The sequence below is a fragment of the Hermetia illucens genome, chromosome 2 (genome assembly GCF_905115235.1).
Source record: "Hermetia illucens chromosome 2, iHerIll2.2.curated.20191125, whole genome shotgun sequence".
NCBI lineage: Eukaryota > Metazoa > Arthropoda > Insecta > Diptera > Stratiomyidae > Hermetia > Hermetia illucens.
In genome coordinates, this window is record NC_051850.1 from 41,829,016 (window position 1) to 41,855,783 (window position 26,768).

At 43.7% G+C, this 26,768-nt stretch overlaps 2 protein-coding genes across 2 annotated transcripts; both read left to right on the plus strand.

Annotated features, from left to right (window-relative positions):
• Positions 1–211: 211 nt before the first annotated feature.
• On the plus strand, positions 212–11,537 carry LOC119648138 (GDP-Man:Man(3)GlcNAc(2)-PP-Dol alpha-1,2-mannosyltransferase). Its single transcript, XM_038049684.1, has 5 exons — positions 212–378; positions 446–647; positions 9,735–10,193; positions 10,249–10,928; positions 10,988–11,537. The coding sequence occupies exons 1-5, from the start codon at positions 359–361 to the stop codon at positions 11,067–11,069; spliced, it is 1,443 nt and encodes a 480-aa protein (XP_037905612.1). The 5' UTR covers positions 212–358; the 3' UTR covers positions 11,070–11,537.
• Positions 11,538–19,252: 7,715 nt separating this feature from the next.
• LOC119649910 (growth arrest and DNA damage-inducible proteins-interacting protein 1) lies at positions 19,253–20,213 on the plus strand. The gene has a single exon (XM_038052309.1). The coding sequence runs from the start codon at positions 19,351–19,353 to the stop codon at positions 20,146–20,148; it is 798 nt and encodes a 265-aa protein (XP_037908237.1). The 5' UTR covers positions 19,253–19,350; the 3' UTR covers positions 20,149–20,213.
• The last annotated feature ends 6,555 nt before the right edge of the window (positions 20,214–26,768 follow it).

A 26,768-nucleotide genomic window follows, 5' to 3' on the forward strand; every position in this document is an offset into this window, starting at 1 on the left:
GCTAAGTAAGCCATCAAATGATTTATACAAAACTGAGTTGTTTCAAAAAGTAATGATTTCACAAAGTGGATATACGGAGTAAGTATGCTAAGGTATCGAATTGTTAAAAGTAAGTATTCCTTATTAAATTATAAGACCACCCTGTCAAAGTATTTCCTGGCGATAATACAGTGCATTCTTATTAGACAACGTCATTTTGGTTGATTAGTCATGTCATCTGTCAACCACTGAGCTGGAAACGTCAACTCTCCGGTGTAGCTGGAATTAGACCACGTAAAGATGTAAACAAATTGCATTCGTCTGGACAACTATTGCATTTGCGCGCTCTACTTCCTAGAAAACTTACAAAAATCAAAATATGTTCTCAATACTGAACTTGTAAGCATGGACTGCCCTCAAAGGACCTCCAATTGTGGCCGAAACTAACTGAAACATTCAATTCCAGACTCTACGTACTTATTGGACTTCTGCTTGTGGGAGTCGCGGTTTTGTTCGCTGTTTTCTTTGCACTCCGCAAATATATTCTGATTCAGAAGGAGAAGCTGCACAAGGGAAACAACGATGTGAACGTCGGCATCTTCCATCCGTACTGCAATGCAGGAGGAGGCGGAGAACGAGTCCTTTGGTGTGCTGTTAGGGCACTGCAGGTAAGAAGAGGTGTTCACTGTGCGGAACGGATTTTCAGCTTTACATTTGCTGAAAGTGAGTTGACTCGGAGAAGAAAATATTTCGCTATTGAGCTGGGTTCCCCTTAAAACCATGCAGCCGGTTTTAGGATTGGGAGTATTACGTTGTTATGATTTGCCATACCGTTAACATAAGTGTCCACTTGGTACTGTAAGTCATGCTATGACAACATGAGCAGTTAATTAATGCTTAGCCACGTGCTCCTCCCATGCGTGCAAATTCATCACCAAACAGAATGACTACGTACTATAAACCGCCATAAAATGCGGATCACCACTAAATTCGTTTGTTTGGTGGAAAGAATAATTATTATCGCCTTACGAGCCTTAGCAATAGACCCAAAGGCAGTGGTACCGATAGGACCGTAGCCTCGTTCCAAGTGTTTCAACTTGGCATCTGGTATTAAGTAGTCTCCCAGTTGCCTGAACCTACTTTGCGCAAGTGCCGGACACTGTGCCAGAACATGTGTCATGGTTAACACAACACCCAAGTTGCTCGCTTCGCCACAACCTCCACTCCACGCCCCTCAGCTCAGCTGCCACAAGTCAAAACAGACGCGTTGCGTCCCTCTCGCCCTAGTCGCGTTTTCTTGATGGACGAAAGGGTTTAGTCGAGCCAAGGTCTGCCAATTAGACTCTACACAACAATGTTTTCGCGTGGTTGGGGGATGGTAGCGGCTTCAGCTTTTGTATTGCGTCTTTGAGCAAGCGAGACAGACCGGTAGCATTGAGTCCCCACCTGATGTCGAAAACAGGCTCGCTGGGGAGTCTCAGGTTCTCCCCGTATACCATTGTAATGAACTTAGTTGGGTAGGATGATCCCAGCGGTCATCCTAAGTGGCCGACAACGACCTAGAGGGCAGGGCTATCCCAAAAACCTAAAAAGGTGGCGAAGTTGACCGTGAAGGTCCGCCCGCAAAGATTGAAGCTCCATCAAAGTGCTCGGTCGACACGTTCTTGCATGCCTCTGTGCTAGCCGGGCTCGGGAACGTCAGAGGGGGGGGGGGGGGGGTCCTTTGAACTCTTTGATTCCTCACGTATCATTAATACAAAATCAACGTGCGATGCGTGGGTCCGCACCGGATTCCAAAATAGACAATGCAAAGGAATTTGCGACGGCCTAACGAATAACGACCAAACCCCCGACTTAAAATTGAAAAATAAGAAAAACGGCTCGACTGTACGCGTGGAGCTGTAAGTCTCCGGACCCGAGTGCCGCGATCAAGGGGGGAAGATCCACGACGGATCACAGTCCCGACTATTGCCTCTTCTGCCTTAGACCTTGAATGAGGGGCGCCCCTGTAGTTCCCACCTTTCCTTGACATCCTCAGGCCATTTTGTCTTTTTGAGGATGTCCCTGCACAGGTTTTGCGGGAACAAGGTGGAAGAGAGAGGGAGGAAGTCCTCAAATCACTCAAAAATTATTCAGAATTCATAATGTAATCTTATTCACAAAAAAAAAAACAAATATATAAAAATAATCATAAAAAAATAAAACCAAATTAAATTAAATTAAATTAAAGAACGTGAAAAAACTAAAAGAAAAACAATTAACTCCCAAATCAAAAAAAAAACAAGAAATTTGAAAAACTTTACACTTACATTTGCTATTAATCACGCCGAGCTCGGCGTGGTGGATGATTCTGTGGTGGGAAGAAAATTTAGAACATTAGGAATTCCAAAACAAAATTTACAATTGTTTATTTTTTTTATAATAAAAAGAAAAGACTTCTGCAAATGCTGTGCGCGGGGATTTTCCCGATCGGGCTGCGAAAACACACTACCGAATCCGGCTAGATGAATGGTTTGTCGCGGGCAAGCCTCCCCGAAAATTTTACATCAATCGCAGCCGCCTCTTCGCCTTTCTTCCGCTGTTTTCTGTTGTAACAATTTATTTCCACGAATGTTATAATTTTCTACCGTCAATATTAATTTAAACCACGACACGGCTAGTTTTCGAAGTAGTCCCGGAGGTTTGTTTTGTCTGGAACGAAGGCGACAAAGGGTTCGCGCTGTTCACGTTCTTTTATTTTTAAATTTTCCCTGATTTGACTCTTTCCTATTTATTTGATTGGTTGCTTCTTCGCTAGACATTTGAAAAACTTTCCAGGAAAAACTCAACCAAGCACACACATTTGACAATCTCCTTTCTCTCACAAGTTTTCGATCCTTTCACTTTTTTTCTTTCTGAGACTGCCACTGTGTTTCACTTCTTAATTCCTTCCTTCTAACGATTCCCGCTTCAATTTTTCCTCTCCAATCCACCCTCGGACCTCTCTCCTCTTCCCCAACCCAGCACCGCTTCACTTGCCGCTACGCTGCCTTGAACTCTGTTCAGTTCATGTTGCGGCAACATGCGCATGCGGCAAATTATTCGCCTCTGTCAAGATTAATTCGCCCGAATGCATTCAATACGCCATCTTCGCGGGGCTTGCAGCAAATTCTTTTCGATTGGCTGTTCGGAGGCCAAGAAGAACGAGTGACAGAACCTGCGACCAAGAAGCGTCGTCTTGAGCTATTATAGCGGCCTTCAGCCTCCTGTGCGTTTGAAGCCGAAGAGGTCGCCCAGTTCTGAGAAAAGGGGAAGACTCAAACTGCATTCCCTGGTCGGTGATTATAATTTTCGGCCCATCAGAGCATGGAATCCATTCTCGACAGAGGACTTCTGCACAAGATTGTGCAGTAATGTCTTTCAGAGGTATTGCCTCAGGCCACCGTGGGAACCTATCGATGATTATGACGCAATACCTGAAACCGTGCGGGTCTCACAAGAGGCAAATTATGTCGAGGTGGATTGTGTGGAAACGCTTGGCAGACCGAGGAAACATTCCTACTCCTTTCCTCACATGCGTTGAGGTTTTTTTCTGGCTTGCGATGCACTGTCTGGCGCAAGAATTAATCTCCTTATTCATGGACGGCCAGAAATCCTTTGCGGTGGCTAAGCGATTCATTTAGCAGCATTCGTTAATCCGACAGACAGATGCCACCACGGGTGCTCTCCGTGGCGTAGTAGGCCTTGCCAACTGATTTGTATTGTAAAAATAATTGAATAGAATTAGTTGCGAACCATCGATCGGACTGGTCACCTTCATTTAGTAGAAAAATAGAAAATGTTCATTTTAAGTCTATTGAAAAATCATCAAAAAATTTGATTTTTTATTTTATCTAGAACATAAATACAAGTTGTAAAAAAATAAATGTGGAAATAACACTTTCCATTCATTCTATCCCGAATTGGAGGTGCAATTTTTAAAAACTCACTAAATTTGTATTTAGAGTTGGTCCTCAAGCTCTGAAGAACTGCATCCCCCTCTGTGCTTCGGCGATTGCCGTAAAATCGACGGGGACGAGGATCTTGATCTCTGCAAAACGTGATAAAGCGTCAGCAACCACGTTACCTTTTCCAGGCACGTGTTGAATGTCGGAAGTGAACTTTATCAGCTCAAGGGCCGGAGATGGCAAGGAAACGCTTTGGCGAGCTTTTCTTTTAAAGCAAAAGTGAGTGGTTTATGGTCCGGGAACAATGTGATTGATGGTGGGCGGCCATGGGCAAAAAACGACGATACAAGTTTATCATTCCCAAGAACCTTGTCAGATCCTTAACAGATTTCTTAATCGGGAAGCTCGAAATCGCTTGCACCCTGACTGGGTCGCGTTGGATGCCTTCAGGTGTAATCAGGTGGCTGAAGAATCTTACCTGCGATTGTGGAAATTTGCACTTTTCAACGTTCAGTACTAGACCATCCTTAAGGAGACATTGAAAAATGCACTCGAGGTGCTCGTAATGCTTGGGCTCAGAGGAAAACGCGACTAGAACATCATCCAAATATACGAAACAGAAGTTGAGGTTTCACAGGGCAGAGTGGATTAACCTTTGAAAAGTTCCCGCCGCGTTATACAGTCCAAAAATCTTTCTAGTGAAGGAGAGTCCGAAAGGTGTGTGGCGAATACCAATAACTGTCTGAAGGTCTGCAAATACCCTGCTTAAGAAGTTCTTCGAAATCTTTCCGCGCAACTAGGATCTTCTGCGGTTGTAATGGATGCATCTTAGAGAATATGGGGAGCCAGTAATGTTGATGTGGTGCGACTACGCTCGGTAGTGATGTTGCGATATTTATGAAGAAGTGCTTCGGCAACGTCTTCAAAAACGATGAAAAGAGTGCTGGGTGAGCAGGATGAGATTTTTCCTGATGACCTAAGGGAAGTTGTCAATAAGGGACCTGTTATGAATATATACCAAATCATAGTGGCAACGGAAATCCCCACCTAAGATAGGTATAACAATGTCCACGATTAAGAAGTGTCAAGAAAACGGTCGTCGAAGTCTTAAACTCAAATCTACCTGCCTGTGACGAAGAATTGGCTGCCGTGAGTTTCAGCAGTTGTGGTATTTAATTGTTATGTCGAGATACGGGAAGAACAGAGACTTCAGCGCCTGCATCGACCAGGCTATTGCGCCGGCTCAAGCGACCGTAGATTGTGAGGCGACGTGGTGCTGCATTTCGGGTAGTAGTCGCCAGAACTGCCGGCAACTTTGATTTATTGGGGAGAAATTGCAGGGGCTGGTACATTTCTTAGTTGCCCGATGCTTGCCGAAGGGCTCGACGACCTACTAATCGATTGCCCATCCCGAGAGAGGGATTTAGACCTTGATCTAGTCCTACTCAACGAACGCAAAGCGCCGATGCCCTCTGCCAACTCACCCACTATCTGCTGCAGCTGAGCCACCTGGCTTGAGTTGTCGCGAGGCACCTCACCACCCATGGGTCGCACGTGGCCCTCATGAATTTTGTCCGCGATGAAGACTAACGTATCCAGAGCCCCCAAACCGCTCATGTCAGGATGGCCTGTGTGCTTTTCGGAAACACTCTGCAGCCGCACAGATTGTAGCAGCTCGGTGCCGATTTTGTCAGCACCCAACTGCTTCATTTCACGCACCAGTTGGCTTGGCACAGTGTCATCTAGCGTTAGCTCTATCAGTAAGCGGTTAAATTTAGCAGTCTCACTTACTGACAGGCGTTTGCTCTTCTAATTGCCTATAAGAGTAGTTTGCAAGGAGGTCGGAGACAACCTCAACTGACTCCTCGTCCAGCCCGATCAGCGCGTAATTAAAACGAACGGCATATACTGTGACGCCGGCCAAAGTGAATTGGGCCCCGAGTTGGAGGCACTATGCTGCCGGGCTCCTACGCCAAAACGGCGGTACCCATACGCACGCGGTAGTTACTGAGGACATCGTTAGCGGAAACGACCAACCCAAGAGAGATAACGCGCAAGTGGAATGAACGGAATTCGAGAAATCAAAGAAGCGAAAGAGCGGAGGAGAAGAAAATGTTCCTGCGCCGTCTCTTGTGGCATTCTCTTTTTTTTTTTTTTTATAAGAGAAAGAGGCAGTGCTGACTCTTGCGGCCTCAGGTTATTTACATTTGAAAATAGATTTTACATTTTATACATATACACCGCTTAATGTTAATCAATTACAGATTTTCAGTTAAAGTGAAATAAATATATGTGCTTCATATTTGAGATTAAAATTATTATAATTACTTATTTGAGTGTTGTGCTCGTAGTCGCAATAAATTTTCCCAGAACATCGACAGAACATGACAAAAAAGTTCAACGTGCAGTGAGGCGACGTAAAATGAGCGCTTCCGTCAAATTTTGACTGACGAGCCATATGCACTTACTCGAGTTGTTCACTACTCCTCAGTGCTGGAGGGAGGTCTTCGTATCCCTTGTTTCACAGGTCGGCACCATATCAACACTGTTTTATTGTCGGGGTCGCCATTTATAGAATTAATTAAATCTCAATAATATGAATTAAGTCTATATTTTTTAAAAATTATTTCAATTAAGATTCTGTCTTTGAAGTTTGTGTAAATCCCTGGCTGTTTTGCTGAGTTCAGTTCTTTCTGCTCAGATGACCGCGCCATAGGTTGTTGGCTGGTTGCTCTGAAAGATTCTGGAAAGATCCTCCATACCCTGCATATATATCCGAAAGCTATGCCGCCCTATACCACTCTTAGGAGAAATTCTAAGATTATTTCAACGCCTCTCTGGGGTAGTGCCGGGAAAATGCCATCTTCTCTGGCTGATTTCAGCGGATAAAGGTTCCCACTGCCCATTTTATTCTAGTTTCCAGTTCTCATTTCCTCCTTTCCTCCTCTTTTGTTCGTTGCTGGGGTGTTACACAGAATGTTATCGCCTTCCCCGTGGTGGGGTAGGAAATGAGTACTCTGTCCTCCTCATTCTCGGTAAACGTCCCCCCTCCTTCAAACAGACTCAAGACATTGCTTTGTCTTTGGCTATTGCCTTATATAGCCTGGATGCTTCTGTGGTTTCTTCTATTCAATTCACAGAATTCCCTGAAGCTTTTACATTTTGCTTCCCTGATCGTGTTGCTATACGCTAACAGTGCCTTTTTGTACCTCTATCCGTCCCCGGTTTGTTTCGTCTGGTTGAAGAGTTTTCGCACCTTCTTTCTCATTCTGAGAATTTCTCTTCCACCAGGGTACGTCCCTTGATAACTTGACTGTCTTAGCCGGACAGCTAGCCTCATAGCTCTATTTCGCTCCTGATGTTACCGCTCGCTTATAAATAAGCCATGTTTTCACTCCGATGTTTTGTGTAAAAGTTCCAGTATGTTCTCCTGGGATACCTTATTATGTTGTTTACTTCCAAATTGCCTTCAATATCGAATCTGATTAGTCTGCAATTCGACATAGACGGCTCATTCGACACCCTCCAATTCTTGACCAAGCCGCTCATCAGAGTGTCCCCATGAGTTATGTCGTCCACGTCATGTCTGGTGCTAGTCACGAATGTTGCTGTGGTCTTTACAGTTTGTATTTTTAACTTATGGCTAAGGATGAATTCCAGTAGGTACTCACCTCTTCAATTGAAGTTGCTATTTCCAAAGACCTCATGGTGGGCATTAGCATCGTAGCGGAAAAAAATTGTAGTGCCTTCTCGCAGAATTTCACCATTCTAACGACTAATTCTAGTGGGATTCGGGTATCATATTCTCTGAAGTATCCTGATACCACGACTGACTTTTGAGTTCTTCCCTCGGCTTTCAGTACGACTTGGATAGCCACGAGGTCTCCAGGTAGAAGCTCTGAAAAACATATGTATCTTAAGTTTCTTTTGCCAATAATGCAAGCTCTTGACTTTTCACAAGATGAGTCCCAATTTTACCTGCATGCTTCCTCCTTGCAGACCGCGAATCTACCCCCGCATACCCAGGGCTTCTGAGCCAGCACTATTCCAATGTTATCTTTGTTCAGTTACTGCAGATGCAGCTTTTGTATGGTGGAGGTTTACCTGGGCTATCTTAGTGCTGGCCATTGATTCCATTAGTGTTTGCAGCTCATCTCCACTGTCGAAGTATCACTCTCCTCCTCAGACATGGCCATTTCCGGTACGTCGCTATCCACCCTAAGCTCTAGAAGATCTAGGTTTAGGTCGTTCGGCTTCTCCCCTTCACTGGGAAGCAGGTTTACTGCCCTACTTGATCCAGTCTTTTCAGGTCGGTCGGATTCCTTCGAGAACCTCGGTAGGTTTTCCACCCGATGTCTCCTCCAAAGTGTCTTTCCTCGAGTTTTTCCTGTGCACGTTCACAGGTATGTTCCAAATCTGTAGTTGAATGGCAACTTTGACATTTGATCGCCTCCAGGGATCAGTCATCCATCGCGATCATGGAGAGTCTACCCTTGCTGTCCAACTTGCTCCGCTCCACCTAGTCGCCTCATTCTGAGCAATTAGAAGGCCCATGAGATCTTACATCTCTTATACTGCAGTTTAAGGAAGAAACACCATGTGTGCGCTTGGTGTATCATCCTCAGCACATGTAGACAGTTCTCCTTCTTCCCAACCTGGCAATTTAGAAACTAAAGTCATAAGCCACTCCGTAGTGTGCACCGTCACGCGGTCCAGCAGTATGTGGCCTGATCGAAAACGTAGCTTGACGAACATAAGCTTTGCAATCCATCCCTTGCCCATCTGCCTGACGTCAAGGTCTTCGGTGGTTTCCTACTCCTAACGAATGAGTTTTTGCTCGGCAAACGTTTTTGGTAGTTTGGCCAGTCGAATGCCCTTGATCGCATTAGTATAGCTAATAACGGGCTTCCTGATTCTTACCTTCATCCCTGACTTACCCGGGATTTCCCCCCTCTTGGGTTTTTTAGGAGCATTCTTCTCATGTGGGCTAATCTCCATTGCTCCACACTTTCTTGGCTCCGATAAAGATGGCATAGGTCTGTTCTGAGCCTTCTTAAGGGTCTCTTCTGGTTTCAGGCCTTCCTTCAGTTAATGCAAGTACCATTTAGCACTTGCGCCTCTGAGGCCTGCCTCCTTCCTGACGTCTGATATACTGATCTCAGACGTACTTTTGCTTGTTCCTCCTTTTTGAGCAGTAGTCTTTGTTGATTGTAATCCTCCCAGTATGCCAATGTTAACCTTGGCTCCATTACTTGGTGGCCCGACTTTTCCCTTTCTGGATGTTATCACCTGGCTCTCAGTGTTTCGAAGAGGTGCTTCCGCCTGGTTGGCCAGTTTGTGTGCGGTACGGGATCCTGTTTATTTGATTTTAGTTTTTTCATTTGTGTACTCATTTGATTCCCTCGAGTATGAGGGTTAGAAGGTCCATGCCATAGCTCCCCGTAGCGCGGTAAGGTTAAACTCACTCACTGATGCGATACAGTCAGTTACCCTCGACTGCAAACTATCCAAACGGTACGATTTGGGGAGGTGTTTTCGACTCCCCAGTCTAGATCCGTGGGTTTCTGTTAATAGTAGATAGTTACCTCGTACATGGTATGGCTATCACCACTCAAACGGTCTTGGTAAACGATAGGCGTGGCTCCTGGAGAACCACATATTACCCTCGACGAAAGATAGGTCACCCTCACAGAGAGACATGTTGGCCTCAGGGAGCTATATTCAGAGTCAATTTATCCTGCAGAGTACTGCTTTACCCATTACAGTTCCTCATTCGCTTTTACGCAATTACTAATGAAAGTAACTAATCTACGATCTTACAATTTCCAGGCAAAATATGAAAATGTAAAAATTATCATCTACACTGGCGACACTGACGCTTCACCAAACACCATCTTTAATCGAGCGAAAAATATCTTCAACGTCGCCGTCGACGAGGAGAATACAAGTTTCGTATATTTGAAAAAGCGACACTGGGTCGAAGCGAAAATGTATCCCTACTTCACACTGCTGGGACAAAGCATCGGATCAATGATCCTTGGACTCGAAGCATTACTTAAATACCAACCCGACATCTATCTGGACACAATGGGTTACTCCTTCACATTACCAATTTTTAGATTCCTAGGAATGTGTAAAGTCGGTTGCTACGTTCACTACCCAACCATAAGCACAGACATGTTAAGGAGAGTGCAAAACAGAGTCTATTCGCACAATAATCAAAATTATGTAGTGAAAAATCCATTTTTAACATGGTTGAAGTTGCTTTACTATAGGATTTTTGCAAAGGTAGGATTTTTTTTACTTTTTGGCTAACCCCAAAGTAAATATCGCCATATTGTAGCTATATAGTGTAGTTGGACGTTGTTCACAAACTGTGATGGTGAATTCCTCCTGGACTGAAAATCACATTGTCAACTTATGGGATGTTCCATTCAAAACTCACAGAGTCTATCCGCCGTGCGAAGTGAACCACCTAAAAAATCTCCAATTTACCGGCAACGACAACGAAAAAATTGTCATTCTATCGGTCGGGCAGTTTCGTCCGGAAAAAGATCATCCGCTGCAATTGCAAGCAATGTACGAGCTTCGAACATTATTGGTGAAAGATGAGGATCTCTGGAACAAACTACGTTTAGTGATTGTGGGCTCGTGTCGCAATGACGAAGATCGCGACCGCCTGAAAAATATGCAAGACTTGAGCAAACATCTTTCACTAGAAAATTCTGTAGACTTTAGAGTGAATGTTTCGTATCAGGAGTTGGTTCAACTCTTCCAGTCCGCAAAGATTGGAGTACACACAATGTGGAATGAGCATTTCGGAATTGGGGTTGTGGAGTGCATGGCGGCTGGGTTGATTATGGTTGCAAATCGGTCGGGCGGCCCGCTTATGGATATCATAGAAACATCGGAAGGTAGTCAGACCGGATATCTAGCAGTGGATGCAGTGGATTATGCAAATTGTTTTCTGAGTGTTTTATATAACTCAAAGGAACAGAATGAGCAGATTCGGCAAGCGGCAAGGTTGTTTTCTTATTGTTCTAGTGTAAGAATATCCTCTAACCGGTTTTGTCTTATTTCAGAGCATCTGTCGATCGTTTCTCTGAGAAAGAATTTGAAATCAACTTCCTACGTGCAGTCAGTCCACTTTTCAAAACGGATTAAGGGAAGGCGCAGTGATATATTTACCAATAATTATTGATTAGATATAGAACCAAGAAAAAATGTTGCAGTTAAGCTGGGTAACAAGCTCTTAACATTCGGAACATGTTACCGGGAAAGAATAATCTGATTAAAATGGCAACGAAGATAAATCTAAAACTAGCCGAAATAATTTGATCACATTTCAGGTAGATTTACTTTCTTTTGTTGATCCTATGCTCCTTGTCCTCAGGGTTTACTTTTCAGAACTGAAACTGTGCAGCATATATATCCTTAAAAAGCTTATTTCAAATGTAGTTGTAAGAAATATCCAAGATTTTTCAAAAGGTCATTTCAGTTTTAGACTTTTAAATATAATGTTAAACGATATTTTACGAACACATGTAAGCATTGGTTCGAGCAATTATTTCCTGCATATATATACGCAATATTTAGCCAAAGTTTGATTAAATTTTAAGATTTTTGAGATAATTGTTGGTATTATAGAACTTTGCACGGATTTCATATGAAGGTAAAGTAGTCATTGTGACCCGTTGTCAAACCATTTCAGTAAGTAGAGTTCAACCTACCGAGGGTGTACATTAACGTACTAAAATTAGATTAACCAATTCTTCAACTGCCGATTTCGTCTAGCACTACTGCACTCATCAGGCACCAGTACAGGACTTTGATCACTGTTGGCCGCTAGATAACTTGCATTCGATTTAGATGATTGAAAAAAATCCCCAGCTTAGATCGAGCCCAACTAGTTACCATTTTTCGCAGATTTCCATTGCGAATTCAGTTGGCCAGTAGCAATCGGCTGCTAGCTAAGGTTTCGCACCGAACTCTCAGTACTAAATTTGGAGATGATGGTATGAGCATCGTTAAAAAGAAGTGGGGAATATCTCCGGAATTATTTAACCTCAGCAGAGAATTGACATATGACTATCATATTTACTTACGGTGGCGCGACAGTCCACTTCAAACCCGAGCCCTTTTGATGCATCGCTTCCAATTCTTTCGATCAACTGACCGCGCCCTTCAGGTTGATATTTTCATAAAGGCCGCCATTCATATTCAGTTCGGGCTGCCAGTTACGCCGGAAAAGTTTGCAATATATACAGTTGAGCTAAGCACCATAAACGTACCAAGTCAGGCGGCATCATTAGTTTAGCCCTGGATTCTCATTCGAAAGTTTCAATCAACTTTCAATTTTTCCAATGCTGGACAACCCAGCATTGGCACCTACATATATAGAATATTGGGCGTTTTTAGACTCTTGTTCGCAATATACTCATACAAAGCATTTTTCCTCTTTTATATACAGAAAGACTGTAACGACGAGGCGATTCTGCTGGCTTGTGCACCTAGAAATAAGGTTTGCATCACTTCTGGGCGCAAATTTCTCCCATTTTCCATTTCTTGCGAGAGCTGCTGTAGACATAGGACCATTTTTTTTAATTTTCCAATGAAAATCTACAATTGATCCTACTTCCTGTTGGGTGTGACTTTGGATCCACTCCGAGGGTTTCCTGCAAATCCAGCCAACTACTACTTCCCTTGGACTGGTCGTCGAGGCTCTACAACCCATTTGGACCCTTGGCCTTCAGGATGTCCGCATAAGGGCTGGTGTTAGTGTCGTGTATGTGATGCACGGCATTGGTATGCGCATACGTGTTTGCGGGTCGTTGCGAGCACTTGGCGGCATCTATCATAACAATGGACATTGCTCAGCTGTTTATGGTTCGCACATCACAGCGGGAGACAAAGGCAGAGTTTCCTTAAAAATTCATTTCGGATTAATGGTAATGTTGCTTTAAAATTTCTCTATAGAAAGCTTGGTGGAAGCAAACACGCGCAACATTCTCAGTAATTGATCCATGTTTGTTCTGCTAGGAAGTGAGGAGGAAATAAGTAGGTGCATCCAAGATCAATCTTCCGGTTGCATCCGTTTCCTGCTGAGATAGGATGGGAAACACACAGAAGAAAACCATCTAGCCGACATCGACACACCGACACCAATGCATCGACCTGGGCCTGACTATAGGGGACTGGATTCCCCCAGGTCCGGAATATAAATTTCAGTGAAAAAAAGGGATAACAGGCGAACGGGTATAATTCTCTCCCCCAGCTTTTATAATTTTTACCCCCGAGTCTCATTTTCCGTACAATTTTGACCTCGCGGCCCGGTTTTTCTCTCTATGGCTCCGCATCAACCACATGGGTCACGGAGGGTTTGCGGATTTTAGGAGTTTCCACTGCCTCATCATTGGTGGCACATTTTTCGAGCACAGAGGTTGCCAGAAGGTTAGTTCTGTTTCAGCTGACCGACAACATACGAGTAATCAGATCGGCCACTTCGCGATCGGTAGTCGATTTAGGAGTTGTTTTCGCCGGAGAATATCGAAGAGGTCGGCCACGCTCCGATGAGGAGAGATCTTATGATCTGGCCGACTGCAGAATCGTGGAAACGGATCGATAACGGAAGGGATTAAAGACACTATTAACCATTGCAAATGATGGCGGGTGTGATGCACTCGAGGTCCGATATCGTGTGAAATCCCGGGAAATTCAATCCGCGACCGAGAGAGTGGTAGAAATGAAGATGATCGTCAAGATTCCAAGGAAAGATACCCGTCTTGAATGAGGAGTATCTGCATGCCTGTCGTCGCAAAAATAATAGCTAAAATAATCCTGCAACGCATCAAAGGCATCTCATTGACCACATTAACACCCTACGGACCATTTTCAAACAGTACGCGGAGTTTAGATCTTCGCCGTCTGCCCTTCTCTTCATCAATTTCGAGAAGACTTTCGACAATGTGAACGGGGAGTATCTGGCTGATAGCTCTTATCAGAGCGACATATGGTCGCGCAAAATGTCAAATGCTGCCCCGAGGTAGAATGTCACAGGAATTTGAGGTCGGAAGCGAAGTTAGCCAAGGTTGTATTTTGTTACCGATATTATTTCTTCTTGTTATGAATGAAGTTCATCTGTTTTCTTCCTCATCAGGCTCTACATTTGGAAAGAATTTTTATATCTAGGAAAAGTGGTTTCTGCCGACAGTGGCACCGACCTGGATGTCGCTCGACGCATTAACAGCACCAGATCCGCCTTCACTGGCTTGTCTAAAATCTGGGAATGCGGTTATCTCAAAACCAAAATCAAGTTGAATCTGTTCTGCGCTTATATTTTTCTATGTTCCAGGAATGGAAAGCCTTCATGAACATTTGCCTCCGACGTACCATCGGGGTACGCTGGCATAATACTATTTCGAACAAAGAACTTGGCGCAGATGCCACTTACCAGTGAGCCATGAGAAGGAAGTGGCAATGACTAGGTCACACATCAATGGGGGGGCGAAAATTCCATTGCTGGCTTCACCATGCAGTGGAACCATTGCTGACTACACTATGCTGTGGAACCCACTCTTTCAATATGGCCGGCGAATGGGTCGCATGAAGTGCACTTGGTGCAGATCGCCTGAGGAAGAGTGCGGGTGGTTCGGGAAATTCTGGGGAGAATTGAAGCGCATTTCAGCGAACCGTGTACAATGGCGCACCCCACCAAGGGCTGAAAGGCATCCTCACATATAAGCATCAGTGGTTGCTCCGAGGAGCCCAATTAACGCTGTGGTGCGTCGTTTTGATGGCGCAAACTCTTAAGACCATGGCTGTTGTGGGAAGGACAAGGGGAGCAGAATCCAGACTGCACAGATCTTCAGAGGTAGCCCGTGTCGTTTACAAGCAGCTTCCCCGTTTTTCAAGTAGAAATCTCTTTTAGATCCCTAAAGAATTGATTGATTGTCTCCGTGCAAATCGCCGTAATTCTGTACGCATTTGTACACGATCAAGTGTTGCTAAAAAAGGCCAAATTCTCCTCGACTTGACGCATATAGTGAGCCTCCGCCATCTAAAGTCAGCAACTGTTTGGCCAAAAGTCCTTCTTGAACTGCTTTCGGTATGGAAACCACGCTCGTGCGTCTTTAGAAATGCGATATATATCCGAACGAAATACAGCTTTGGTACATCTCCACAAGCCGACGCAATTCTTGCTTGCTATTTCTGGAATATGACTGGCGTTGTGTCGTTTGGCTGATTTTATCGTCGGTAAATATCGATTCGATAATCCCACACGACTGAGACTGCATAACCTCCAAGCGAGATTCTGGCTCACAATCCTCCTCGTTGGCGGGAAGTGCGTATAGACTAGCAGCTCCAGTATCTCAGCGGGATATTCTGTCCAAAAGCTTTCCGAATTTTCAAGAGAGGATGGGCTCGTCTATTTCTTAGCCAGATTTTTACTGAGTCTTAATGGCCAACTTGCACCTCTTCACGTAGTGTTTGTACAGCAAGTACATATTTGTGCCTGCAGTAGATGTTGAAGACCTCCCTGGTCAAGGTCCTGAAGTTAGACAAATCTTTATTATATACACCGGGACAAGGTCTTTTTGCTCTATTTGGCAGGACACTCTAGTTTGTCTTTCATGCCAATGTTACCATAGCAAAGACTGGCATGTTTTTTTTAATAACTTAACCAAACTTCCTCTAGTCGACCCATATATTTGCGAAAACAAATAACAGCAGACGTGATGAATGGTCTGTTAATGCTGATAGATTTGTATCTCCTATTTAACCCACAGGACTGCTTAACTGTGCAGCGGTCGCATTACTCCATCTAAGACCCATCTCTTTGCTTTCTAGTGACGTAGATAGTGTTCCTTTTGTATAGGGGTAAGTCTAACTTCTCACATATTCTGTTGAAGGCCATGATTTGGGTTTACCAGTTTTAAACCGCTGATTCTCTATGCCAGACCAGACTAGATTAAAATTAAGTCGTCAGCTTACTGGCAGCACGCCGCTGAGTAGCTCCGCGGGGATTCGCGGATAATTTCAATCGCCTTTTGTTTTAGTGTAAGAATAAGCCAGCCAGAAAACTTGACTTTTTCGGAACGTGCTGGAAAGCAGAAGTTTGTTACTGCTTATCTTCCTGGCACTTCTATAATTCCAGCTTCTATCCGGGAAGCATTTAGGTTTCTCCGTGTTCTCTTCTAGTCTCTACTTCAACATGACATTGAGAACTTTAGCTACTCCGTTTATCAAGGATATCCGTCTGAAATGTTTGATTACAATATTCCATTTAAGATTGAGAACTGTTTTAATTTCCTTCCAGAAGTCTTGAGAGGTCTGTTATTGCATTTTGATTGAGGGCCTTACGAAATGTTTGCTAGTTGTGGGTTCAGCTAGTTAAATATTTGATAACTTTCTTTTGGACATCATCCTTCCACAGCCAAATATCACTGTTGATGAAACACTTTCAGAATTGTGGTCTTTGTTTGATTCCCTGTTTCTACGACGCTGCTAGTGACCAGTAGTCTCATGAGTGAGTTCATATCGCCTCTTTCTAAATCGACGCAATTTGTAATGAAATTACCCAGGATGCTATTAACGTCCTTAACGATGGTTTAATGGGCAGATCAACGGCAGGTTTTGGTATCAACAATGATGAGAAAGTGGAGACATTTGATCAGAATTTGCATCTGCATTTTACTATTGCCTCTGTAAAGTGTTCGAAAACGTCAGAACCATTTAACAGACTACGTATTCGTAAGTACAAGGTTTTGAGATCGACGAAATGCTCGCCAAAACATTGGTTGCCATCCTCATTTTCGCCGGTAAGTCCCATTGAAGTCCCACATAATGATAGTATAGTAGAAAACTGGCAGAGTTCTCGTTAAATTATTAACGAAAATAATGGGCAAGAGTAATTTTTGTGAGGCCGCCAAGGAGCTGTTGCGCTCTGGTGTCTAGTATAGAGCTTGTGTAATAATAATAATGGATCATGGCCTTGAAGTGTGTTAGAGCACTTGATTCAAGACCGTAAAGTAACACTACAGTACACTGTAGGAGGCAATGTGGTCAGCACTGCTCGCCCGAGAAGATTACCGTAATTTAACTCAGGTTCTTATTGACAGCTGAGTCTACTGGTATCTGACATCCCGTCACCACTTGTGCGCTTTGAAAATCCGAAACCTTGACTTCTTACAAAAGAAGTCAAAGGGAAACGGATTATTAAGCGTGAATACCCAGAGGCAACGAACACCTGAACAGGCAGTTCCTCTGCGCATTTTTAAGGTCAAAACTCGCTATAGTGGATGCTGCCGAATAATATACGAGAAAACTTCTTAACAACGGTAAATCAGAATCGGAAATGAAACATGATTAATGCGATTATGGGCAGCCTCTACAAAGAGTTACATGGTTTGGGCTATGGGAACCCATCTACACCTGTCGGAGATCGTACAGGAGGTCATGGAAGTCGTGAGTGTGATTCACCGGAATGGGTCGCACAACGGTAATATCGTAACACTCGATATTACATATGCTTTCAATTCTGTAAGATGAGCAGTTATACTAAATCCTATGTGTCGTGCTAACTCTTATGAATATTGATGGATTATTCGTGAAACGCCCTCTTCTTCTTGAAATGCTGGAAGGCCAGAATTACATGGCAAAAAGCACAAGACGGAATTCTAGAACGCTTCCTCCGATAGTTAGTAAGAATCGACGGAAGAGTCGAGTCTGATTAGTTATACAGATGATGTTGCAGTACTTGCTGCTAGATATACTGCTGAACAGATCCAAAGCATGCGATGAGCAAGTAGATGGTTGGCTGCACATGGTTGTCATCTTCACTGAAAAGTGAATCACGCTCGAAAATTATTTAGTCATGACTGGGTGATGGAGCAAGCAGATGTTATCAGTTTAGTTGATGCGGTGGAAAGATCACATCGTCCATTGAATCCCCCACGTACTGCAGTCAAGAATGCATTAAAAACATCACCGATGCCGAGAAGAAAATTTATTTATATTTATTATTACTTTCCGCGTAGACGCTATAGTGGCATGCCAGTCGAAGGTAAGCGACATTCAAATTATGGTCATTCTCGAAGAACATGCCTAAACGAAGGGTTATCAGAGTCCAACTTGGCATTCGGATCACCCGTTACGACCACATTGCCAGATTTGGGAAGGCTCTTCTGAACTGTGTATAATTGCTCATAGAAAGCAACTTTCTTCTCTATATCGGAAACTTCTGTTTGTGTTGTGATGCCTCTGAAATTGGTTTAGATCAATTTATTTACATCCTGGTGTCTTTTTATCAAGAATTCTTGTACGAGTATTCACTCCGTTATTCCAAATGTTCGAGTATTTTAAATATTAAAACCCATTTAATGTTTAATCACTTAATTTAAGTACGGTCACTAAATTAGTCGTTATAGTGATCCTGCTGCATATGCGAAGCTTTGTAGCGCCTCGAACCTCTGCTCCATTATATGCCTCTCAACCGCTAAAAGCAAATAATCCAGTGGGGACCCTGCGGGAAGACGCAGAGAGAGGGGTCCCCTTATTCCAACTTAGTTCGCATCAACCTATGCTCTGCCGACGATGCACTAATTGAAGGTCCTGTCCGTTGCTATGATGAGTGCAGCCTATCTTCTTCCGAATGCTTGATCGTTTCCCAAGTCTATGGTCGTGTATATTGCGGCTCAACTACGCCCAGGAACTCCAATGGAGTATCATGTGCACTTTAGTCAAGCATTGCCAGTGCGCGTCCAGGCTAAACAACATTGCCACCTATTCAGTGCGATCCTCTCCCGCGGCCGCATCGTAAGTTGAGAGTCGCTCACACGTGCCGAAAATCCATTTCCGCAACGCCGTACGTGTGCTGAGGTGAGCCATTGCCAAGCCAAACTCTGAACTAGCGTCGATGGCGTCTGTCTAAAGCCCAAGATGCATCCATGATGACTGACTACCCAAAACGTACGTGAGCAATTTATTTCCTCACAAGAAGTACAACTATTTGAGTATTTTAAAAGCATAAAAAAGAATTTTTTCAATAAAAACCAACAAGTTATATAAGCAAAAAAAATCAGATTTGATGTCTCCAAAAAAGATAACAGATCATGGTCAAAAATACGCTTGCTGAGAGACATATCAACATCCAACTTTTCCTTCGAAAACTCGTACATCTACATCCTCAAAGGTCCAATTAAAACCCATTTAAATCCATCGGCGCTTTTTTACAGATTATAACCGTTCTTATTTGATATTTGACCATTTGCAGATGAATTCTCGTGTACATGATTTGTTTTTATACTAAGCTGCCCGGATTGCACAATCTTTTACCACTAAAAGTTAGAAGAAGAAGAAGGACATTTTGACATTTGATCAGGTTAAGTTTAGCTTAAGTTGTCTCGGTGCTTGCTGGTCAGAAAGGGGATTATTCCTTACATTTAAAATGCGGAGCGTCAGGTCGCTACATACAATCATCAATAAAGATGGTCAACTACTCAGAAAACAGCCGTCGGGCCGAATCATCGCAGCCTTTGCTCACACAGAGCCTGCAGAAACAACGGAGCCTCCCGCATCCTTTGCAGAAGTCGAGGAAGAAAAGCCTCCCCAGAAGCTCAACACTTCCCGATTACTTCCGCAACATCGTAAAATGCTCCGTGAAGAGCGACCATATTCAGAGCCACACTCCTGGATTCATACAACGGAGAAATACAACCGCATGATGTTCGGGCGCTACGGCTTATCCAGCGGAGTCGACCCTCGAATTTGCTTCCCCACCAAGTCCGACCTAGAAGAACAAGCGGAATACGAACGAGTTGCTTTCCCGCACACCATCCCTGAAATGATTGAAATCAACAAAAAGGCGAAGGAAGAGAAACGTGCACAAATCCGCAAGCGGGAAGAGGAACTTGAGAAGAAACTAGAGAAATTGGATCAGTGGAAGCGGGAACTGAATGCTAAAATTGCCAAGAAGGAAGCGGAAGCTCAGGCGGCGAAAGAAAGGAAGGAGCGACTTATTGAGGAAGTGAGGAGGCACTTCGGGTTCAAGGTGGATCCCCGCGACGACCGCTTCAAGGAGATGCTAGAGCAGAAGGAGCGTGAAGACAGGAAGAAGACTAAGGAGGCGAAGCGGAAGGCCAAGGAGGATAAGATGCTTGCAAAGCTGCAAGAAACTGCGAAAGGAATGAATGAAAAGGATACCAAAGGTGCAGCGAGTAAAGGACAAATAGAGGATAAGGATTAGAAAATGGGATTGCGATAGTTATTGTTGGAGAAAGAAAAGTTGCAAATAAATTTAGATAGAATGAGCTTCCTTTATTTAATTCTAGTAAGAACGCGATATTGTAGGATGTATGCACTCAGGTTAAGTAAGGTGAGAGCATTTTAAAGTTTTATACATTATTTTGCATAAAATCGTACGATGGTTGACAAAGCACTAAACTTGTTGTCTACTGTTGTGTTTCGCATTGAAAATTGAATCTGGTTTTTTGGACAGCATTATCTTTGGTGATGAAACCTAGGCTTACCAATACGGCCCAGAAAACAAAACGACAAAGCTGTGGGTGGCACACCGACCAGTTCCCCAAGCCGAAAAGGGCAAGAATGAGCAAATCAAGAGTGAAAACAATGCTCATTGTCTTTTTAGGCAATAAAGAAGTTCCTCAAGGACAGACAGGGTTATGTCTACTATGTGGATATGCTGAAAAGGCACCGAAAAAAGGTCATCAGGACGGTAAAAGACATCTCCACTACCTGAAAACTCCATCACGACAACGCACCTTGCCACAAAGCAGTATTCGTCCGTGAGTTCTTGGCCGAACACCAGGTGCTAATGCTGCTTCATCCCCCCTATAATCCTGATGTCACCCCAGCAGAATTCTTTTTGTTCCCTCGGATTGAGGCAGCCCTGAAAGTGACTTTCGAGAGGTCCCCGAAGACGATGGAAAAAATGTGTAAAGGTCCAAGGACAATACTTTGAAGAATATTAAGTAATGCAAATCTGCCCAACAAGTTACCTGAAAATATTAATTGCATTACTTTTGGAACGTACCCTGTATATATAAGAATACCACTCAACCCTTGGTGGAGTATAGCGCGTCGGCCACATCTACGCCCAATCATTCACAGTTCGCTGAAATGCCCTTCAGTTCCTCCCAAGTCCAACTTTATTTGCCTTTCTTTTCAAATCCCGAGCCATTTGGACAAGGTCCATGACCCGGTGAGAGAACAAACAAATGTTATCAAAATAGTCGAGGTATTTGAGGGAAGATGCTATGGTCCGTTAAATTCCTCCACGCCCTTCGGACAAGGCAGGAAGAAGATCGTCACCAATAACAAGAATAAATAATATCGGTGACAGGATGCAACCCCACCGGACTCCGCTTTAACTTCAAATTCCTCTAAGATGTTACCTTGATGCGTGACGAAAAATTTGGCGCCATCATATGTCACTCTGATAATAGTCATTAACTTCCTCGGAATGGTACTCCTGCGCATACCGCGCTAGGAGCGCTCAATATTCACACCTTCTCAAAATTGATAAACAGGTGAAGCGAAAATATAAACTTCACACACTGTCCCAAAATGATCTGTAGGATGTGGCCAATCGAGAATGATCCGATGCGGAAACCCGCTTGCTCTCTATCGATCAAGTTTTCGAGATGTCCTTTGATGCGTTCCAAGATTATTTTAACTATTATCTTTGCAACAGCAAAGAGAACGATCATCCCCTTTTTCCACTTTCTGGGAAAGGTCTTGGATTCTCATGATTCCCGCTCGAGTGGAAGTAGCAGATCTGCAGAAACCGCAGGTGCGGCGCTGAACAATTCTGGGAGGGAGAATCAATTGAGCCTTTAACCCCTTCCGTTCATCGATCTGCTTCCATGATTCCACAGTCAGTCAGATCTTATGGAACCTGTTTGGGATGTCACTCACGGCTTTGTTACCGCAAAAAAAGCATTTTTGATGGTTCATAAAAGCGGACGGGGACGCAGCTTTCTAACCTTGCGAGAAGTAGCGGACGCAACACGCAACCAAAGGTAAGTGACCGTCGGCGGTGACAGCACCTCTTTTGTTGCGTACATCCAGAAGACAACTCCTAAATCTACTGCTGATCGAAAACTGGTGTATGTCGGTTGAAACCAAACTGACCTTAGGCCAAGCTCTGTGATCGAACAATGTGTCACCAATGACGAGGCGCTGGAAATTGCAGAAATCCACAAACCTCCCACCATTGTCGTTATCGTCCGAGCAAAGTGCTGTCAGCGCCCATTGTAGCATTCAGATCACGATCACAATGTCGTCTTTAGGAAGCCTCTCTGGAATTGCGTTTAATTGCTGGTAAAAAGCATCCTTCTCGACTATGTCGGAAGTCTCCGTTAGTGTATAGCACTGTACAATTGTGATACTCACTAACCTGAACCGGAATTTTGCAGTTAGAAGTTTGTCAGAAACCGTTTCTGCTACCGCTTAGTTTTCCAGAGTCTATGAAAGCATGTTGCCGTAAGAAAGTGCTTTTCAGAGTCCTACTATCTTACTTTGCTAAGGCCCAGATTATCCACCTTATATCGTTAGAATTCACGCTCGATTTAGAGAAAGTGAGCAATCTGAGGTCCCCCGATGCCGTTGTCGAAAAACGTGTTCCGTTTTCGATAGCAATGAAGTCAATACCTATCTGAGGTGTTGTTGACGCAGCAGTAAGTTTCGAAATCCAGTAAGTGCTAGTCCACAGATTACTATCCTTTCTAGTCACCTGCTTGTAGTAAAAGTAAGGAAAATTTTGAGTGTATTTTAAGCACCAATTCGCGTGTCCAGATAGCCGAGTAGTTAGAGCACAAGGCTGTCATAAGAAAGGCGCGGTTCAAATCTCACTGGTGGCAGTGGAATTTGTATCGTGATTTTCTTCGGATACTAGTCGACTTAGCTGTAAAAGAGTACCTGAGTCAAATCAGGATAAAAATCTCGGGCGACCGCAATGTTGACCACATTGCCGCCTATAGTGTACTGTAGTGTACCGGTATAGGGTCTTGAATGAAGTGCTCTAACATACTTCAAGCCCCTGATCCAATTAGATTGTTGCGCCAACGATTATTATTATTAATTCGCAGGACAAAGTAAAAGTTTGCTTTTAAAGAATTAACCAGCATTTGGGATGTTGGGCGTATGAAGTCAGTTAAATCCATAAATTCATGATAAGTTGAATTGCGGCGAATGGTGATTGTTCATTATTTTGAACTGTAGGGAGAGCTTCAACCGGGGGAATTTCTGGAAAGAGTTGAAGTAGATTATCAGAATCCTAGAGCAAAGACATGTGGGCATAGCCAGTTTATTATATTATACATGGTCGATATATTGGCAGAACTCCGTCATGTTATTCACATATCATGCTGGTCTCATGCCCAGGATGGGCCCCGGTCCGATCGAGAAATGGGAGAAGGTTCTTGACGCATGAGTTGGCCCCAAAAGCTGCAAAATAGAACGCGAACGCGTTAAAAATGGCTCTAAACTTCTCTATTTTGGTAGCCCACATACACAATACGGTGTTGGCATTGTCATCTCAGAGGGTTTCCGTAACGCCATTGCATCATGCATCATGTGGTGGGGTCTCAGATTGAATCTGAATTAAACTGAGTTCTTGTCGACTGATCCCCATGAAACAGGCGTTATCACGGTGAGTAGCAGTGACCTGACCAGAAATGAGTGATTTAAATAAAGCCAGAAAACTGCATTGTGGAATTGCTTCATGCAGCAGCGCAACCTGGATGAAGTTACGTTCCATAACTGGTATTCTCTATATGACTTGCGGTTTCGTCCATCTCATCAGACGCTGCCTCACCTCTGCCCTGGGAGCAGCGTGAACGAAGTGATTACAAAGTGGTATTTTCTCCCTTATATTAATTCAAAACCAGGCAGGCAAACATGTCGCATCTGATAAGTTGCCTCTGCTCTGGACGAAACCGCAAGTCATATATTTTGCAATTTGGGTGCTTCCCCAAGGATGAGTGTTCCGTGGACCACAACCGTGAAAGCATGTTGCTTTCTAACTGGTCCGGTTCGCCATTAAATAGATGGCGGATTTAGGAATCCCTCGATTCTTAAACAAAGTTTTGGTATTCTCTGTGATCGACGTTTCAACGAACGTCTCAATTTTAAAGTTCACCGCAATGCCGTCCGCCCCATCGCCCTCTATGTTTCTGAGTGTTGGTCGACTATAAAAGACAATGAATGCCGTCCTGCGGTAATGGATACGAAGATGCTGCGTTTGACTAGTGGCGTAACACGTTTTGGTCACATCCGAAATGAGGACATCCGCGGTCGATATGGGGTTGTACCGATCGTGGAAAAATAAGGGTGCTGGCAAGTTAATTGTTGTCAACCACCGAGGATTTATTTATGGTTCGGGGGAAGATGTAAATCAAGCTGAGGGTCCCTACACCGCGCCTCAAAACATCGGAAGCAAAAAGACGAAACAGGTAAGAATGTGGTAAGTCTTGGATTTCCTCACTCTTAATCGTAGCATCGTAACCTACGGAAAAATCTATAAATGATGTTGCAGTAGTTTAGCTGTTGATCAAATCCAGTTCGGAATGCCGGAATGCGGTAAAACTGAAGGTGTGACAAACCCTCTCTTAGATAAAGCGATAGCATAGACCAGGATGTCAGGCAGTTACTAGAGAAGTCGAATTGGCACCAAATCGGAATATTCAGAGTTACCATTCTTTAGGCAGGTCTAGACTGGTTTTTGCATAGCACTAGAAAGTCAATCTCATATTGCATCCTGAGCAGACGTGAGGCAGTGAGTTTCCTTTGCGCTGAACAAAAGTTTGATAAAATATAAAAGAATATTTTCAATTTTTACATATATACGAACGGAAAAACGTGCGCAGAAAGTTTCTCACACAAGATGAATACAAAAGCTTTACATCCGAAGCGTATAGTTTCCGGCTTATTATATAATAAAATTTGGGAGCGAGTACGAAATGTTCAGAAGTTTGCCAAACTACCGGAATTCAAAAATTGATAACCGAATTTTGTTATGTGCGGTAGATTTACAACAAAACTAAGAAATATGTTTGTTGCATTGGTTTTTGTAAGAGTTTTACGCATTAAAAACTAGAATAATCCTTTTCCAAGGGGACAACTAGGATAGATAGGTCGACGAGTAGTTTGCCCCGAAAAAATATTATTCAGAACAGCAAGAGAGTGCAATCTTCTCTCATGGTGGGCACGCTATGCCCAAATTAGGAGGTCAATGGAAATCATATTTGAGGCTGATATACTTGTAATTATAAGAGCGACAGTTTGAATGCTCAGAGAGTGGTGGATGGGCAGGCATATTGCAATCTGTGACCCTAGCCAACAAGTTTTGTAGCTGTTGAACAGTCCCTTACCCAGCGCAGGAATGCAGAACTGATATAAACGCTCCATATAAATTAAATATAGCGGAACAACTCTAGGCACTGGGCCATCCTGGTTTAAACAGGAAAGTTATCTTGAATGGAGTTTAATTACCCCCATCTACTGGCCAGAGTCAACAATTAGAGAGCGGAAAAGCAGGGAAATACCAAAAAGGATTGCACAACATCCCGAACAGTAGAAGAATGCAGAAGTGGTTTAAACACTTCTTCAAGATTAATACTAGTTCACTACTACACTAATTGTGTCAAAAACACATAAAGATGTAAGCAACGGATTTTAATTCTACGAGTGGTAAGGATACATCGACATCGAATCCATCCGCGACTTTTTTTAATCAAGCTACAGCTGAGTCACGGATTTTCGAGGCCTCACCGGATTTATGTTCCCTACGAAGAAGTCTGCCGATAGAATGTACTCCGTGTCTACGGCGCGGTCAGCTCCAGAGGGGAAGTACAGCAACTCCCATAAAGAGAGCAACTGGAAACCTGACCACGGCCGGTGTCGGTGGTATTGTTGCCTAATTCTCCCAGAAAACGGGAGAGGAAGCTGGACAGAAGGAAACTTCAGCCGCAAAGAGGAGGCTAAATCTTGTTTATTAGAACTTTCTCTTCCTACCCTACCAGGAAAAGTAGAAGAAAGGGAAGCTGCAGATGTAAAAGCAAATAGTATAATACCGATATGTGGAAACGGAACTATGCAGCCCAGACACCGGGAAGGCTCCCAGCCGATGACAGCGAAAGGTACTGTGAAAGAAGGCAAGTTTCATGAGAATGGAGCATGTGCGTTGCTACACCACCAGATGTGGCAATATCCAGGGAACTCGGACCCAGGAAGGCGAAATTTTCGGTGGAAGGGTGAGACTCACACAGGATGGGGTAAACCCTTCAGTTAACGGTGGTTTTCACATCATAAAGGATCCTCAAACATGGGAAGATTAACTTGCAGCATGCCAAAGCGTCTACACTACTTGGTGGCAAAGCTGGCAAAATTGCAGGACAGCCCATATGTGTTACAAGAACCATGGATTCGTTTTAACAAAATCTGTGGTATTGGATCAATAAAGGGATAAGGGATAAGATTAGGGAGTGAAGAAATTATTTGTTTTAGATTGCCTTTTGCTAGCTTTTTCAGACAAGCTTACGGCTTTGTCTTTAACATTTATTGTGCCTAGCCGAGCTAGGGAGGAGACCAACGCAGAAAGTACATCGGACACTTCTGTTGCGTTAATTACAAAAACGATACCGATCGACGAGCCGCGATGACTAGACGGCGGGAATATTTCGAGCATATGTCAATGTTAATCCTCGACTTCCAGCTCCACTTGCCAGCGCCACTGAAGTCGCAGTCGCAATAAAACGAATGAAATCGGGGAAAGCAATAGGACCTGATGACATCGTCTCTGAACTGTGGAAAGTGATGAGCTGGGACCCAACATTGTGGCCTAGT